We start from the raw sequence: 18,008 nt of genomic DNA on the forward strand, positions 1-18,008 counted from the left end.
GAAGATAGAAGATTGATTTATTTAACAATGTTCCTGGTGTAATGCAGCAGTTGAACATAAAATATGATGTAACTAAATGGAGGCTGTTTATTGACTTATCCGAAAAAATCTCAAAGCTGTTATTCTTCATAATGGCAACAAATATTATGCTTCAGTACCGGTAGAACACTCCATGCATCTGAAAGAATGCTACAAGAATTTAGAATTCATTCCCATCAAACTGAAATATTGCAATCATAAATGGATAATATGTGGTGACCTACAAGTAATTTCTATGCTTCTTGGGCAGCAGGATGGACAAACCAAATATCCTTGCTTCTTGTGTGAATGGGGCAGCTGGGACAAAAAAAGAACATTGGACCAATTCTTTTCTGAGCAAAAATGTAATATGGGAAAGTTTGGCTGATCTACGGAAAGTCCTCCTACCTGCACTTCACATCAAACTGGAATTGATGAAACAATTTGTAAAGGCTCTATCTAAAGAAGGAGAATGTTTTAAATATATATGCCGTAAGTTTTCACAACTATCAGAAGCCAAAGTGAAAGAAGATGTTTTCACTGGTCTAGATATTCGTAAACTTTTTAAAGATGAAGTCTTTTAAACCAAAATGGGTCATTGAAAAATAAGCATGGAAAGCATTTAAAGAAGTCATAAAGAAATTTCCTGGCAACAATAAGGACCCAAATTTTAAGTGCATAGTGGAAAACATGCTAATGAAATTCAAGTCCTGGGATGTTCGATTAGCTTGAAGGTGCATTATTTTCTGCATTCTCATATTGATTACTTCCCTGAAAATCTTGTTGCTGTAAGTGAAGAACAGGGTGAAAGATTTCACCAAGATATAAAGGAAATGGAACACAGATATCAGGAAAGGTGGAATGTGAACATGATTGTAAACTACTGTTGGTGCATCCACAGAGATGATCTGCAAGCTGACTACAACAGAAAATATGGACTGAGAAGTGTTGAAAGGAAATGAAAAAGACAGTACAAGTCTTTGTATAGGTAAGAAAATGTAAAAAAAAACCTTTTTTTTAAGTCCTATTACTTTTTTTATAGATAAAGGGTTTCCATGAGGAATATATATACAATATGCCTTTTTTCCAATTTCTTTTTTTTAGTATTGTGAAAAATTCTTATGCGATAGAAAAAAAAACAGTGGTCATATTTGAGATTAGCGCACAAAATAACATAAAAATCAGTTATCAGATTACAAACAACTTTCAAATTCCTTTTGTTGACATGTGTAATTTAATTCTGAGAAAATTTATGTAAGTAATGTCAACTGAATGTAAAAAAGAGCTGCTACAGACTAAAATGTAACAGAAAAATACTGTATCATAATTTTAAAACCAAAACAAGAGTCAATTCAACACTGAAAATATCTAGAAAAAAAAAAATCAATATACATATTATTTATTTTAAATTAAGTTAAATAACTGAAAAACAAAAATTCAGCTATCAGAGTGATATATTGTTTTTTACAACATATAACTGCTGTATAAAACCAAACTTTCTGTAATACAACTGCTGTAATTTAAACAAAAAGCAAATAAGTTAAGTAATTCATTTATATCACAAACAATGAAGTATAAAATTAAGAAAGTTCTTTTATCTCTTAACAATAAATATAGATTAAATAAAACCAGAAGTGATTGGAGAAATTAGAAATAGGCAACTTATGAAATTTAGGAAATCTGAGCATTTAATAAAACAAAATGACGGATAAATGTTAAGTAAAGTTTAGAAAAAACCCAGTTTACAAAAACACTGAGAATCTGGGAATAGGTGATAGTTCAAATGTAAAGCTTGGAAAGAGGCAAATAGTAACTCCAGATAGAGAAGTGGGGACAGTTGTTAAACAGATATTGATAAGCATCACTCTTCGATTTGGAGAAGTGAAGTGGTCTAACATCAAATTACAGTTCAATTAGAGGCAACATGAGGTAAAATGTCAATGGCTAAAAAAATTGAAAAACAAACCACATATTTTGGATTTCATTTTTGGCTTCAAGGATAGTTCCTTATCTACAAAAAAAAAATATTAAAAGCAGGTACAAATATGGGTGCAGCAACAATCTTGTGTTGATACCGAAATTGCATGATACAGAAACTGACCACATATAAATGATTGCGGTTTATAGAGTATCTCATTGTATGGTGATGTACAGAAAGCAAAAATAAACAAAGCAAAAGAAGCTTATGGTAGTACATACCAGTAGTGATCCCCTGGTTTGAACTGATGCAAGCCATAGTTACTGTATGTGCTGGAGTCTTATCTGAAAAACCAGCAGCTAATGCTGCTTCTCTACCAATATTACTAGTCTTGACTTCTTGAATAACAGTACCATATACAATATAGTCAATCACATCCTTTGGCACACCTGTCTTCTTTAATAATCCTCTAAATAAAAGAAGATAAGAGTAATACAAATTTACATTTCAACACTAATAAGTACACATAACTCTTAAACACACACTTACATACATCCTGTCACAAATTACAAAATCCTGGGTAGGTCTATCAATTGATCTGATATATAAATATCAAACACTCTGGAGCCAAACAAACAAAACATTACAATCAATTTGCTGTGTTTTGTTGCATAAAAAAAAATTTTTATTAAACCAACAAAAATTGTTTAATCACAATGTTTACTAATCAGTAAGCAAGTAAGTCTTCAGTAAGAAAATCTTGCTAATGTTACTTTAGCAAATAATTTTATAATTAAAAAGGCAACTATAATATATTTTTCATAGAGACTTCGGACTTAATAAAAAAGATTTCTTATTATAGTTTAGTAATAGCATATTGCTAAGCTATCTTCTAATTTCAATACTACTGCTATTTTTGTCACGACATATCCACTGTTTCCTAACCAGAAAATCTGTATTTCTTTCAAACTCGCACCACTAATTCAAAACTTCATGTTCACACTAATTCAACATGTTCAAATTCTATTTATAACTTACAACCTACCACATGCTAAGCTTTGAGGTTTTGTAATATTCTTGTAATATTATTTGGTATTAATTTTGTAATATTTATCCAGTTAGCAATAACTACCATAAGAAATCTTGCTTCCTTTCAGGAATCATTTCTAAGTACACAGATGTCTACAAAGTACATCTATTTATAGGAATTATAAAAAAGCTGGTTTTCCTTGGCAATAGGCAAAGCTATCTCATAGGCATATATACCTCATTAAGAAAACAAGATTTCATAAATCTTACAAGTGTAGAAAAACATATTACAAAAGTATTTCATATTGAAATATAACTTATTCTGTAAATCCACACAATCTCTAATTCTAAATATAATCAACCTCATGGCAAGAGTAGTAACATCTCCACATTTTTTTTTTTTTGGAAGATCCTGGATTATGAAATTAACAACCTTCTTTCCCGCACAAGCTTCAAACTTATGATATATTGTAAATAACCATAAAAAACTTTAAATAGATACAATACTAACAGTAATGCATGTCGAGCTAGATCATGTGGCATTAGTTTTGAATAATCACTCCCAGACAGAAGAAATGGTGTTCGTACACCATCAACAAACACTATATTTTTCCCAGTTCTATCAGGGGCTGATTTCCTTGGAGTGCAAACAACAGGTGCAGTTGATATTCCTCGGAGCCCTGAAAAATACATATGTTCACATTAATTTCCTATAAAATACCATTAATCACTGCTGTTAAAGCAATTTAAATACAACGTAGATAAAAAAAAAATCATTAATCCTACAAATAAAATTTTATTTGTACTAAAATCTGAGTTTCATAAATAAATTAAATTCTTAAAAAGCATTCTCCCAATTATTATAATCGTATCTCATCTGCTGCTGTAAGAAAATACTTATTTCACAAAACCTTTTCAACATATATCTCAATAATGTAGCAATAAAATGATTTTATCAACATTTTAACTTTTACATTCATAAGTAAGGCAAACATTGTTTTCAGAAAAAAATAGAAGTTTGTGTATCACAAGTATTCACATTAATAATGAATATTTAACAACTTTCAAGCAGTTCATTCCTTTGGTAAATGATATAATCTTTTATCACTTCTACTTAATTTCTTTAAAAGTAGATAGTAGAATTATTCAACAAGAATTGCTAAAGATTTCTCTAGGCCTACTAAACATATGCCAGAACAATAGTTAATGACATAATACTTTCAAAATTATTTTCTTACTTTATTTTATCAATATAATTTATACTGTTTGTTATGTTTTTTTCAAAACGAGTACTACTGAATGATTGCAAAATGATACTACTTGCCCAAAAAGAGATTAAAAACAAAAACAAAAGTTTTCTCTCACTCTTCTTGTCCCAAAATGCAATCACGTCTTAGTTCTAAATATTTTTTTTTGTGTTAAATTGTCTTTCAGCAATGTTACATCAACCTGCGAAGCACAATGCAATGGTTTTTTTTTTTGTAGTGACAAGTAACAATACAGCCAGTGAATAATTTTTAGGTCCTTTTAAATAATTATCTCTGGAAATAGATACCTCAGTCATTTGCAAATAGGATAACAATGAATGGTTAAAAATTTGAAGCAGGTCGTTAATAAACAATAACAAAGGGTGTGGAGACTCTTACCTATGGCAATCAATGTTTTACATCCTGACGTGATGACTTACATTTTACATGTGTATTCTTATCAAAAGATGAAAATCCCAACTGCTGTAGAGTGTTTATGGTTGGTAAGGTATAAAATTAACCAACTGTAAGCAGTTTACTCCTCTTATATCAGAGCTACTCCTTGGTCACTAACAAATGTGGAACTAAATCAAAAGCTTAACCGAGCTCACAAAAGACTCAAAATGGGATTTTTTTTCTTAACTATGCTACTTAAAATATTTCCTAAAAATTAGGAAAATGAATGAGACAGTAGTCAATTTTTATCTTACAATGATAAAAATACTTTTAGAAAGTATGGAATATAATCAAATACATCAAAAATTTTGTAAATTAAGTGCAGAACTTTTATCAGGAATCGAATAAAAATGGAAGTCTTAAGGAAGCTGGGAGATACTAAATAGTTGAATATTTTTTAATTAAATTTGTAATAATGACAGTAGTAGTATTTACAACTTCTTTTAAAATTCTGACAGATATTGCACCAATGTTCATCGCCTGTTTATGCTTTATAATTAAAATATAGCTTTTAACTTCCTGGATATCAACTGGAATTAAACATATTGATTTATCACCAAAATTATTCAAAGTGACTTTATTAAAATAATTCAATGATATTTTAAATATTCAAGGTTTTGACTTTATAGTCTAAATTTGATATTAAATTATCTATTTAGCATAAAAAATAATTTTAACATAAATACATTAGTAATTGTAAATAATTTTGGAAGTTATCAGAGAAATTACATTTAGACATATAGCTAAATATTACAATATCTTTAGTAATCCATGTTTTTATCTAAACATTTTTTTACAATAATTAAACAATTTTGTTAATATTTTTTATACTTTTCAAGAAAGATAATCTATTTTGTTATGAAAAACAGGTATGAGATGAACAAGAAACTAATAGATATTTAAAATAAATTATAATAAATGTATACAAGAACTGAAAGTAATCCTGAACATGCTCTTGTCTCAAGTAACGAAATACAAGTAATTAAAATTAATTACAGATAGATATAGTTCAAAGGAAACTAACGGCACTAGTTCAATAAAAAATATACATTAACATATTTTATGTATTACACTAATTCTTCTTCATATTAATATTTTTATTATTTATAGGTACACAATCATGTAAAGATGTATCTTTTTATTAAGTTATTTTATTGTTCATCATGCAATAAAATTAGGCAGTTGTTATTCTCTATGAAAAAAAGGTTTTCTATACAACATATAAAAAAAAGGTATGTTAATGACTTTCATTCACAGTTTATTTGCACCTCATTACAGCGCCAATGAATATAGATATTATAATTGCTTAATCAATGACAACAGTGACTGGATCAATAAGGAAGATGATGTATAATAATCTAAGATGATAATTTCACTACGTGAACTGCAATAAAGTAACATCCAAACATTCAAATTTCTTATATGGAATTTCATTAAAAACACAATCAAAATTAATAAAAATTTCTATATAGATCTTTAATTGTAAAGGAAACTGCACATTCTTGTAACTGTCCACAACATTAGGATATCTTAGGAAGTAACATCCCATAAAAGTGAAAGATGTGATATAAATAACTTCTGAAATTCCCCTCTACCTTATTTGCATTTATTAATGAGAAATGTCTGTTGGCAGTTGAGAGCAACAAAAAATATAAATACCAATTTTTTAACAACACCAACAAGTAATTTTTTATTCTCTCTATCCTATTCTAAAACCTGTCATTCATTAAAAGAGAATTCATAAATATACTTATAAAAGAATAATTATAATAAAAAGTATCCATTTCAAAACAATTTAACATACCCAATAAAAATGTAGGTATTTTTCACCTTTAATGTATAGAATTTTCACTTTAAATGTATAGAAAACAAATTTCATCTAATTTCACCTAAAGTATGACTGCATACCATATTTCAGCCCTTCAGCTCACTTCTATCTAAGATTTTATTTAACGTTTAATATGACGTACAAAAATAACATTCTTTGGTAGTAATTCAAAGAGCCTATCTTTTCATATTACAACTCAACATAATCTGTCACTTTAAGCAAATATATTTTACAACACTGATTACATTTTTCTTCAACAAAATTTTAAAAGAATGTTTGATACTAAGAAGCAAACATGCATGCACAGATCATAAACTATAATCCTCAGCTAGATAAAATCATCAAACTAGCACTAAATTATATGAAATATCCGGTTTTATATTTTATCATTTCCCTATAAGTTCATAAATTTAGGCAGGAGATGTTTAACAGATTACTACTAGATAAAGTAATCTTCACATCACATATTGTGTACGATCCAACAAACATCAGGGGTTTTCATGGTTTATTGTTTACTCAATTATTATCATTAGTTTACAAATTGTATCTGATGTTATTTTACTGAGTGAAGGAATACATTTTTTAAAAATTAAACAATTACAAAAGATAAGCAAAAAATACTGTGTGAAAAATTAATTTTTCCAGAATGACACTTCAAATTTCATGGAAAAGGTATGAAAAAATAAAATCAATTAAAAAAAAAACACTAATACACTGCCCAACAATGAAAATTTTTCGACCTCAAAAATAGCTTATTTGTATGTATTTCCATCTGCTGAATTCAACCATAAAAAGGACCACAACTGTAACTCTTGCTTTGGAGATACAATGACATGTAATTTTTTACCCAGTAATTTTGTTTTTGGAGTTGTCGCAACTATTAGATGACAAAACACAATATTCTCCATCTGTTTGTAGGTTATAAACAGTATAACTGTTGCTATGAATGTGAGTTCCATATTCATAATTATAACACACGGTCTATGTTATAATTAGTGCAGAATTTTTGGTTTTCAAGTGCTTTTGAAGTGAAAAATCAGTTAAATCAAAATGCCACAAAAATGTGTAAATTCAGTGAAGAATTTTTGTTACAGTTGTGGTGAAATAACAGTTTTGTCACAAAAATGCAATGTGATGCCTCTTATGGAGACTGCCTATCAGCATTATTTTAGTATGAAGGTACGGGACCAGGAAAAGTCATGAGCTTCACATATATGTTGCAACTCTTGTTCAGTTATACTACAAGAATGGCTGAAAAATAAAAAAACCATCTATGGCTTTTACTGTGTCTATGGTTTTTGCAGGAGCCTACAAACCACACAGATAACTGCTATTTTTGCTTGACTCCACCTATAAAGTCAGGATGGTCAATGAAGAAAGAAGAAACAGTTCAATATCCTAATCTTCCATCTGCAATTTGACCTATTCCACATTTAGATAGTTTACCAGTTTCTACTCCACCCCAAAATTGTGAGCTTGAAGTAACAAATGAAGACAGTGTGGAAGAAGAACCCAACAAGCCTTCCACATCCGATGACTCTGATTTTGCCAAAAAAGATGATAAACTGCACAGACTGAGTCAAGCGAAATTGAGTGATCTTATTCGAGACCTAGATTTGCTGAAGGAAAAAGCATAACTTCTAGAGTCAAGACTACAGCAATGGAATCTTCTTCAATGTGATATCAGGGTCTCACAGTACAGACATTGTCATAGGGTCTGCTTTCTTTTTTTGAGAAAAAAACAATTTTGTTTTTGCTGCGATGTTAATGGCTTGATGAAATGTTTGAATTTGAATCATGATCCAACTGATTGGAGGCTATTCATAGGCTCCTCCAAGCTTAATTTGAAAACTGTATTATTTCACAATGGCAATTGTCTTCCTTCTATTCTTGTTGGTCATGCAGTTCACATGAAGGAGACTAATGCAAACATGGCAATTCTCCTAGACTCAATCAAATATGATGAGCACATGTGGAAAATCTGTGGCAATCTAAAAGTCATTGCATACTCTTAGGGATGCAACTGAGATATACTAAATATTGCTGCTTTTTATGTATGTGGAACAGTAGGGATAGGAAATCACATTATATTCAAGCAGACTGGCTCGCAAGAAATCTTAACTCTAGCAAGAAAACTATCATTGTCGAGCCTCTCGTGGACCCAAAAGGTGTTCTTCTTCCATCCCTTCATATAAAGCTGGGTTTAATGAAACATTTTGTCAAAAGTATGAACTGAGAAGGACAGTACTTAAGGGAAAAATTTCCTACATCAAGTGATGCAAAAATTAAGGAAGGTATTTTTGTTGGGCCACAAATTCGACAACTTGTAAAGGATCCTGCTTTTGACCTAATTTTGGAGGGGAAAGAAAGAAAGCTTGGGAAGCCTTAAAAGAAGTCACTCATGGATTTTTAAGCAACAAAAGAGATGACATCTACAGTCAGTTGGTGATAGTACTTCTGCAAAAATAGAATCAACTCTGATGCAACATGTCCCTTAAAATACAGTTTCTCCACTCACACTTGGCCTTTTTCCCTCCTAGTTGTGGGGTTGTCAGTGATGAATATGGAGAAAGATTTCATCAGGATATTTCTGTAATGGAACAAAAATATCAGGGCTCTTGAAATGAAGTAATGCTTGCAAATTACTGCTGGTCTGTGTATCAGGATGCTCTGGAACTCACAAGAGGAAAGCGAAAAGACAACGATGTCATGAAGCCCAATACATGATTATCTTCAGACCCGACCAACTGCCAGGTATTCTTCCATCAATTAAGAGCTCTTAGAATGAAATTGTCATTAAAAATATGTCAAATGGACTTTCTGTGCTGTTGGTATATGTAATTAAAATGTATAGTTTTCTCTTAATCCGTTAAAATAAAACACTTCTACCTATTGTATATCACAGAAACTAGAGCTAATAAAAATTTTTCTTTGTCATATTAGTTTTTCTCAACCCAAAATTAGTAAGATTTGATTCATGAAGTAAAGGAAATGTTCAAAAAAAAATTTTTTGTTGGGCAGAGTGAATTAGTCAAATATGAGTTTACAGCAATTATTATACTTAAAATATTTATTTAAGTACAAGAAATTTATTTCAAGGTTAATTCATTGTTTTATGACAACAAAAGTTTAGTTCAGGTTTTTACACTAAAAAAAAAAAAATTAATAAATACATTTTCAATACTTTATTGTCGATTGAGTAAATAAAATAACTCCATTATCAAACACTGAAATTGATAAATTACGACATAGCGAACTATGAACTGATGCATATTTATTGAGCAATACCATTAGTTCCATTACTGATTTAATTATGCAGTTATAACATTTTTAATTAAAATACTAAGGTCAGTAACATCAAATCTTTGATTTGGATTTTAAAAAATCAATGATTAAAGCTTCAATTACAAGTATACATATTTTAATATTTATGATAAAATTAATTTGAAAAGTGCATTCAAAGTATGATGTAGTTTAAAAATACAATATATTAAAGGGCAAATAGATGTAATTCTGGGTCTTTTACAGGTTGCATTTTCATAATAATCAAAATCAATTTCATATTTTTCAACTAATCTGCAGAACTTTAACAGATAAAAATATAAAAAAAACAGGAATAAGAAAGAAACAAAAATTGCTTATAATATTATAATTGGTTTTATTTGTTTTTTCTTACTGATAAGTTAATGTTTGTCAGTGCTGCAAGAGAAAATAGTAAAATAATCAAAAGTAAGAAATGGCTATTAATATTAAATATAAGTGAGTGTTCAATTAATGAAAAATATTGTGTTCAGCTAATTATATTTGTATAGAATGCATTTATAAATGTAAAAACAGAATACAGAAACTCAGTCAAGCTATGTTTGGATAAAATAATAATAACTATAATTGCACTGTAACTAATAATAAGAATAATTAAAAAAGAATACAGTTAAGTAAAATCAAAATTATTTTAACATTAAAAATCATCGAGTGAGTAAATTTTTTTTTAGCTAATAAAATCAGAAACTGTACTCAACAATAATATAAATTTCTACACTTTATTCGCAACAATAATATAAACTGAAGAGCATAAAAGAGACATTTCTATACTCTATTTTTAAGTAACAAGATTCAAGTTACTAATTTTTAAATACTCCTACAAGTATTTTAAAAATACAAAGAAGAGCTTATTACAAATATATATATATATATATTTTTTTTTACAAAATGGATTTTAACCAGCAATTAGTTACAATTGTGTCAAAAGTTTATAATCTTACAAACTTGATACTACACTCTTTGTTCATTTTAATAGCTCAACATGGATTACAGTCAATGGTCAAAAACCTTTCTCTCTACTTTTTGTTATTCTATTTAGATTTAGTAATTTGTTAAGATTCATTACTTTGTACTGAAACCAAACTGCACACGTTAAGTAAAAAAAAAAATGTTTTACTGTGACCCCTGTCAAACTTCTACTTTCAAACAAAAAATCCAGACATTTCAATCTGAAAAGAGATTTTTTAGTGTCACAGGCATGTTTCACAAGGCAAATTTTCGACATATATTTTAAACAATACTATGTATAATGTAAAAAAAAAATTGTGAAATATATCTGACGCTTGACACGAATTTATTATACGACCAGCTAGTTTAGTAACTACCATGCTCAGTGTTTTAACAGGTGGCAAGTGATTTCGGAAAAAGTTAATAAACGGGTAAAATTTAAAAAAATTAATTATGAATGTTTTCAGCGCCAAACTTTTATTCTGTCTTGAGAATTAGCTACCAGAATCTTCAAATCTTGAAAATAAATATGTACTGAATAATGAAAAAAGTATTACTTTCTCATTTCAATTAATTAATGATAGGCTGTATTTCTTTTACAGGATCTGGTATCAAGTTATAACTGAAACTTGAATTCTGAGTTCTCATTCTATGAAAGTTTTTATAATTGTGCGATTACAAATGACAACAATAATTCTGGAAGTGGATATTTCAATACGTCAATAATTCTGGAAGTCATCTTATAAGTGAACCTAGAAATGTTGAAGGGATAATTACTTCAAATACAATCCGAGAATCCAAAATTTTTTTTGGATCTCTCAAGATTTTTTCTTATTCTAGTCTAACTAGTTTTATATCCTAACTTATACACATTTCCAAAAAAATAATCTAATCCAATTCTGTCTGCATTGGTAACAGTGAAATATTCATGGAAACTATTCTACAAACTTTATAATCATGCAAAATGTACTAGTTTCCTCAGACAGTCAATCAGTGGAATCAAGAAAACATTTTTTCTTTGTTGTTCACATTGAAATGGATACATATGCCAATTTTACTACCTGTAATAAATCATTGAAACCAACACAAAGTGAATTTTCTGCTCCTTAAGAAATAACTTAATCATGTTTCCCAAAAATAAAACAAAATTTTATAACTGGCAATTCAGTGTCTATTTCTTTGTAAAGCTGTTCATACAGTTTACAATGGAGTGAATTGCTTTAAATAAAATTGACAAGTATGAGAGATTTTTATCTGCTATGTTTTTGTCTTAAGATAATCAAGATGAAAACTATTAACTTGTTTGGTTTGTTGTTTGAAACAACCAAATCAATGATATATTAAATTATTAAATGAACAAATGCAATTTCACATTGAACACAACTGACTGCCAACTCAAGAAAACTGCTGACTCAACTCAATGACATCAGCTGATGCCTTTCTTTCTTTTTCTTGTTTATCCTCTGGTAACTACTTCAGAGGATGAATGAGGATGATATGTATGAGTGTAAATGAAGTGTAGTCTTTTACAGTCTCAGTTCGACCATTCCTGAGATGTGCGGTTAATTGAAACCCAACCACCAAAGAACAGCGGTATCCATGATCTAGTATTCAAATCAATGTAAAAATATCTGACTTTACTAGGACTTGAACGCTGGAACTCTTGACTTCCAAATCAGCTGATTTGGGAAGACGTGTTCACCACTAGACCAACCCGTTGGGTCATCAGCTGATGCCTAGGTGAAAACTGTAGCACTGTAGCACTAGTGATGTTAGTCACAAGAGTAGTGAAAAATTTTGAAGTTATCAATCTTGAATTTATTAAATTTGGTTTGGTTTAATATTCTAAACAGTTGTGCTTTTTTTTTCATTGTGAGCGGAAAGATTTTTATCAGGATGTTACAGGTATGGGAGCCCACAGAAAGTTCACAAGATTGTACAAGTATTGATTGTTGATTATTTCTATGATGGGTTCTTCTGTCACTTTTTTGTGTTTTAGTTCATTTTTAGTTATGCAGAGTGAATCTGTTATTGGGATGTTAGTGTATAGTTTTGCAATGTCAAATCTATACACGCTATGTTGAGTAATGAATGTATTAATGATCTTCATCATCTTTATGAGGTCTATGCTGGTTTATTATGTAAATATTTATATTTACCAATTTTCTGATAACTCTGACAAGAATCAGATAAAGTGCAGAGGCATTCTGATAATTCATGATAAGACATATAGGCACATTTGATTTGTGTATTTGTTTGAAAGGTGGAGGGGCTTCACGGTGGATTTTGCTTAGAAAATGTTTTTGGGTGTTAAGTATTGTTAAGTTTAGATTTGTTAATTATGTCTAATTGTGGATTTGGTTGGCTACTCTATGTTCAGTAATGTTGGTTTTGTAAATGTAATCTAGAAATCATATTGTTTAATAATGTATCACTGTTAACAATGGTCATTGATTTGACTAGAGTGAAGATAATTATTTTATTTTTTTAACTGGATGGGTCTCAAAGTTTGAGTACTGTTATATAGTAATGTCAAGGATTTTATTTTTATTTTGTATCATAAGTTGACTTTTAATTTAGCATTTTGTATATTCTATAATCATTCATGAGTTGAAAGTGATTTTCGTAAGTCAATTTATTTCCTATATAGTGTAAATAATACATTCAATCTTCATTTATAAGCTAATTTATCATTTATGAACAACATGTTTATTAAATTTACTGTTAATCTGAAAAGTTTATGTGCAGGGGTGGAAATAAGTTTGTGATTTTGTTGTTTCAGCTGATTTTTAAGTTTTATATCATTTATAACGGATTTTCATTCTTTTGTTTTGTTTCTACTTATGTATTTTCATTAAGGTTTGTGATAAAAGTGTCCAAATTTGTAAATACCTGCATATGAATTTAAAGCTGATAAACGTATAAAACTAATGATGATATTTGTACTCTGACTGTTTGATGTTGTGCTATGAAAATTTATATTAATACAATATTGAGAAATTAAATATTATTTTTGTGCTTCTTTATTTCCTAACAACAACAGAAATCTTATGTTGATAAATAAAGGAAAATCTAAGAAGTTTATAATATATTTATTTAAATTTACATTAAGTGAAGTTAATACATTGCAATCATTTTACAATATTTATAATAAAGTAAATAAAAATTAGAAAACTAAAAAATTAATAAAATAACAGAATGAAAACCCAAAGAGGATAAAATGGATACGAAGTACTTGCGTAACGTTTCCAAAGTATCCAATAAATGTAATACACCCATCCATGCAATAATTATGTTACTTATGATGGAAAGTTAAAAATAAAAGTTAGTATTTCGTTTAAGCCTTCTTAGACCCGAGGATCTCCCTCCTCATGGGTCAGCAAAGTATAAAAAGAAAAAAAAACATACTGTGGTATAATGGGCTTCAGATCTGATTCAGCCCATAAAAATATTATCCAGCATTTCATCATTATAGGCTGAATCAATACATACAAAATACATGCTAAACTAATATTAATACACTTGCCTGAACAAGTAAACTGACTTTGGATCGTACTGAATAAATTCTGAAATAGGTTAAAATTATGAATTGACACAAAATGTATAATTAGTAGGGTGTAAATGCTAGGGAGCAAAAAAGGTCTTCTTCTGTAAGAAAAATGTAGTTTAGTTAATAGTACAAGAACTCTTTTATTTGTAATAAATTTATTAACTGTTGTCTTTTAACAGTTAACTTACTATCTAGAGGTCATATCTAAACCCTCAAAGTTCATTACTACAAGATTCACCCTATACCATTTTTTAATTTTATTATGACCGTGGGTTGCTTCTGGACAGTTTTTGAAGAAAATGAGTAGCTAAAATGATAGATGAAAAATGCATAACTGTAGCTATGCTTTTAACCCCAGGCAAGGTAACCTCTATATTAACTGAAAGTATGTACTAGCTGTAATGAGGAACTACAAACTAACACCATAAAAGTTTAATGGGCAAAAATTAAACAGAAAACCCAATCATGAATTTAATACTCAATAATAATCAAACATATATAATCCTTACTAAATACAAGTTTGAGGTTAATTAAATTATCTTGTCACAAGAAAAAATTCTGAAAATGCAACATTTATTAGTTTAAAATAAGTAAACTGATATATTTTCCAAAATAAATAGGAAATTATCAATGTCAGTTACAAACTTGATCAACCAATAATTATCAATTGACCCTAATTTAGAGAGGTTAACAACTTAATAACAAGAACTGAAGAAACATTAAATTGTGCAGTTAACATGCAATACCAAAATATTTAATAAGATGCAGTAAAGAATTACCATATTTTAAACATGGAGTAGAATATCCACTGCTCGGTAACGCAAAATTTCTTACGAGCGCAGCCATTTTAACTCAACTTAACACTAATTACAATTTAGACTGAACGACGGATAATGACACAGCTGTCTGACTGCAACTTCATACAAAATTTTAAGGTTAAAGTAACAGGCTGTTAAATTGAACACTAGCGCTGTTGTCTCGGTGACAAATTAAAATTATGTAGCCATTTTGTGCTACAAAAAATATATTTTATCTATTGTAATTTTGAAAAAATCATTATTCTTTATTGAATGGAATACATAATTCATTTTTAATTATAATCCACAATATTCCCGAAAATACAATTAACGTACAGAGTATTACGGCAGTGAACCTCCGTTCCACCGCGCTCTTAATAATTCATAAAATAGTTTTAAATTTATAACGCCTCAGCAAGATTCTATAAAGATTTCATACAATTACAGTGGAATTTCTATTGCACTAACGATTTCAACGATATCAAATTTATTACAAAACGTCCGTCAGATTCTGGAATGAACTTCTTTTGCAAAAAAAGGTTATGGTGGGTTTAAAAATCATTTATCGAACTGGTACTATGCTTAGTGATAAGTATGGAACATATTAAATATCACATTTTTAACGCTGTCGTTAGGTTTTTTATACCTGTCTAGATTTTCCTTTAACGAAAATTTCCTGAATGCGTTTTTTCTATTTTCACCAAAAAGAAAACTTATATGGGATTTAGCATGTATAATACCTTCTCTAATTCAAAGATAATTCTGTTTTGGCATGTGGAATAGGGTTATGAATCGAATCTTTTCTCTAGATACTAGTAGTGATGCACTGAAATATAGAAATACTGGAATGGGCACTGCCTATGTCCAACTTGAGCGGAAAACGAACGTGAGAGAGATAGATTTAGAGGTATAGTTTTCTTTGTCACACAGTGCAGCGCATGCGCATTGTACCTAACGTACCGTCCCTTTTTTAAGTGATTCCATAAAACTTAATTGTAGTTAATATTAAGTGATAAAATTTCATAATTCTATTTAATTAATAGAAAAAATTCAATGCGTATGAATATTAAATAAATGTTGAGTTAATCATTGTATCATATAAATGTTTTTATAAAAACTTTCTACAATAACTTAATTATGAAATATAACTTGTAATTTGTGATGAGAGATCATCACAAACTTTTTGAACGGACTGTAGACAAAGAGAGGTATACCTTTAAATCAGCTATCGTTGTTGGCACGGATTTCTAACGCTAGTGCCCATTCCAGTATTTCTATATTTCAGTGTAGTGATGCTATGTATGACTAATTCAGTAAAGAATAGCAAACTATTTATTTCTAAGCTGCAGTTAGTTATTTTCTTCCCCTAACTTGTGTAAATCAAACAGACAGTGATTTATATGTTACACAACCCAATTTCACCAAGAATTAAAATTACCAAGATATTAAGAAAATAATTATTTATTAACCATATCTATGATTATTCAGTGTCGGAAGTCAACCACCATATAAGATTGTTCTATGTACATCACAACTACCCGTATCTTCTATCTCAATGACCAAAAATGTATGAGTCATTCTTTCTTGGAATACCATTTTACACTGCAATGTTAAAACATGTAGTCTTTTTTTTATAGAGGGGAGGAATACCACTTCCGTACAAAGTGTCGGGCTCGCTAACAGGTTCCGCAAGATATTGAGTGCGTATGTGTGCCTGCGCCCTTCCGACTAAACCTCCACCTCTGATAGTTCTTCCCCTTTCTGGAAACTGCTGTGAGTCATTACTTCAGAAAGAGGGAGCTTACCTTCCTGCACCACGGGTCATCGCATCCAGGTGACCCCCACAGGTTTGGGAGGCCCCCTGGACACTCACCTCCAGCACTGTTCTCCTCACCCGAGCTCTCAGGCGCCTGTCTGCTTTCTTGCTTCTTCTTCCTCCGTCCGAAGCATCTCCATATGGATTAATCCATATTAACCTCAACAAGCCAGTGCTCTTTTTTGGTTAGCCTGGAATCCAAAAGTCCCTCGGGCGGGAACATAACCTTCGTATCCAGGAGTACATCAAGTTTTTTTTCTAATTAACTCCAGAAAGCGGAGCTTACCTTCCTGCTCCAAGCATCGGATTGACCACGGGTTCACCGAATTCAGGCGACTCCCACATGGTCGGGAGGCCCCTAGACACTCACCCCTCGGCCCTGTCCTCCGCACCGGAGCTCTCGGGAAGAAGTAAGGAAAGCAGACTGCTTTCCTTGCTTCTTCCACCACCCGAAGCCTCTCCATGACCGCTCTGAAATACCTGGCTGCAACAAGCCAGCATGAAGCATATGCCCCCTCAGGCGGGAATAAAACCGTCGTACTCAAGAGTACAAGCATTTCGCCTCTCTCCATAGCGAAGTGGGGACACTCAAAGAAAACATGCTGCGCCGTTTCTTTCGTTCCGCAATCAGGGCAGGTCCCCGCGCAGACTAGTCCAAAACGAAATAAATACGCCCTGAAGCCCTCATGGCTTGTCATTATCTGAGTGAGGTAAAGCCGTGGGGTCTCGCAATCCATCTGCTAATATCATGAATTATCCTGTGGGTCCACCTGCCCTTCGTCACCTGATCCCACCTCTCCTGCCATGCCTTCAATGTTTCCTCATCAATCGCCACCTTCGCCATCACCCTATCCACAGGGGCCAAGCCACCAGACTCGCGCATTCTGGCCCGTAATGCAACCATAAATCCACCGGTAAAATACCCATGATGACCTCGAGCACCTTTTTGGATGTAGTTCTATAAGCAGATGCCTCCGCGCATCTTCCCATATGCCTAAATACTTAACTGGGGGTTAGGATCGCACACACCTGCCCTCAAACTCCACTAAGATCTTCGGTCTCTATTTATCGTAGGAGATT

At 30.7% G+C, this 18,008-nt stretch overlaps 1 protein-coding gene across 1 annotated transcript in view; it reads right to left on the bottom strand.

The window, feature by feature from the left end:
* Mtpbeta (mitochondrial trifunctional protein beta subunit) overlaps positions 1 to 15,255 on the bottom strand; it is a 40,956-nt gene extending 25,701 nt beyond the window's left edge. The window contains exons 1-3 of the mRNA XM_075371596.1: positions 15,095 to 15,255; positions 3,477 to 3,645; positions 2,218 to 2,405 (exon numbers count right to left, since the gene is read on the bottom strand). Of these exons, the coding sequence (XP_075227711.1) occupies positions 2,218 to 2,405; positions 3,477 to 3,645; positions 15,095 to 15,161 (424 nt within the window). The 5' untranslated portion in view covers positions 15,162 to 15,255. The remainder of the gene's footprint in view (positions 1 to 2,217; positions 2,406 to 3,476; positions 3,646 to 15,094) is intronic.
* Between the last annotated feature and the right edge of the window lie 2,753 nt (positions 15,256 to 18,008).

This window comes from Lycorma delicatula, chromosome 1 (genome assembly GCF_047948215.1).
Source record: "Lycorma delicatula isolate Av1 chromosome 1, ASM4794821v1, whole genome shotgun sequence".
Classification (NCBI taxonomy): domain Eukaryota; kingdom Metazoa; phylum Arthropoda; class Insecta; order Hemiptera; family Fulgoridae; genus Lycorma; species Lycorma delicatula.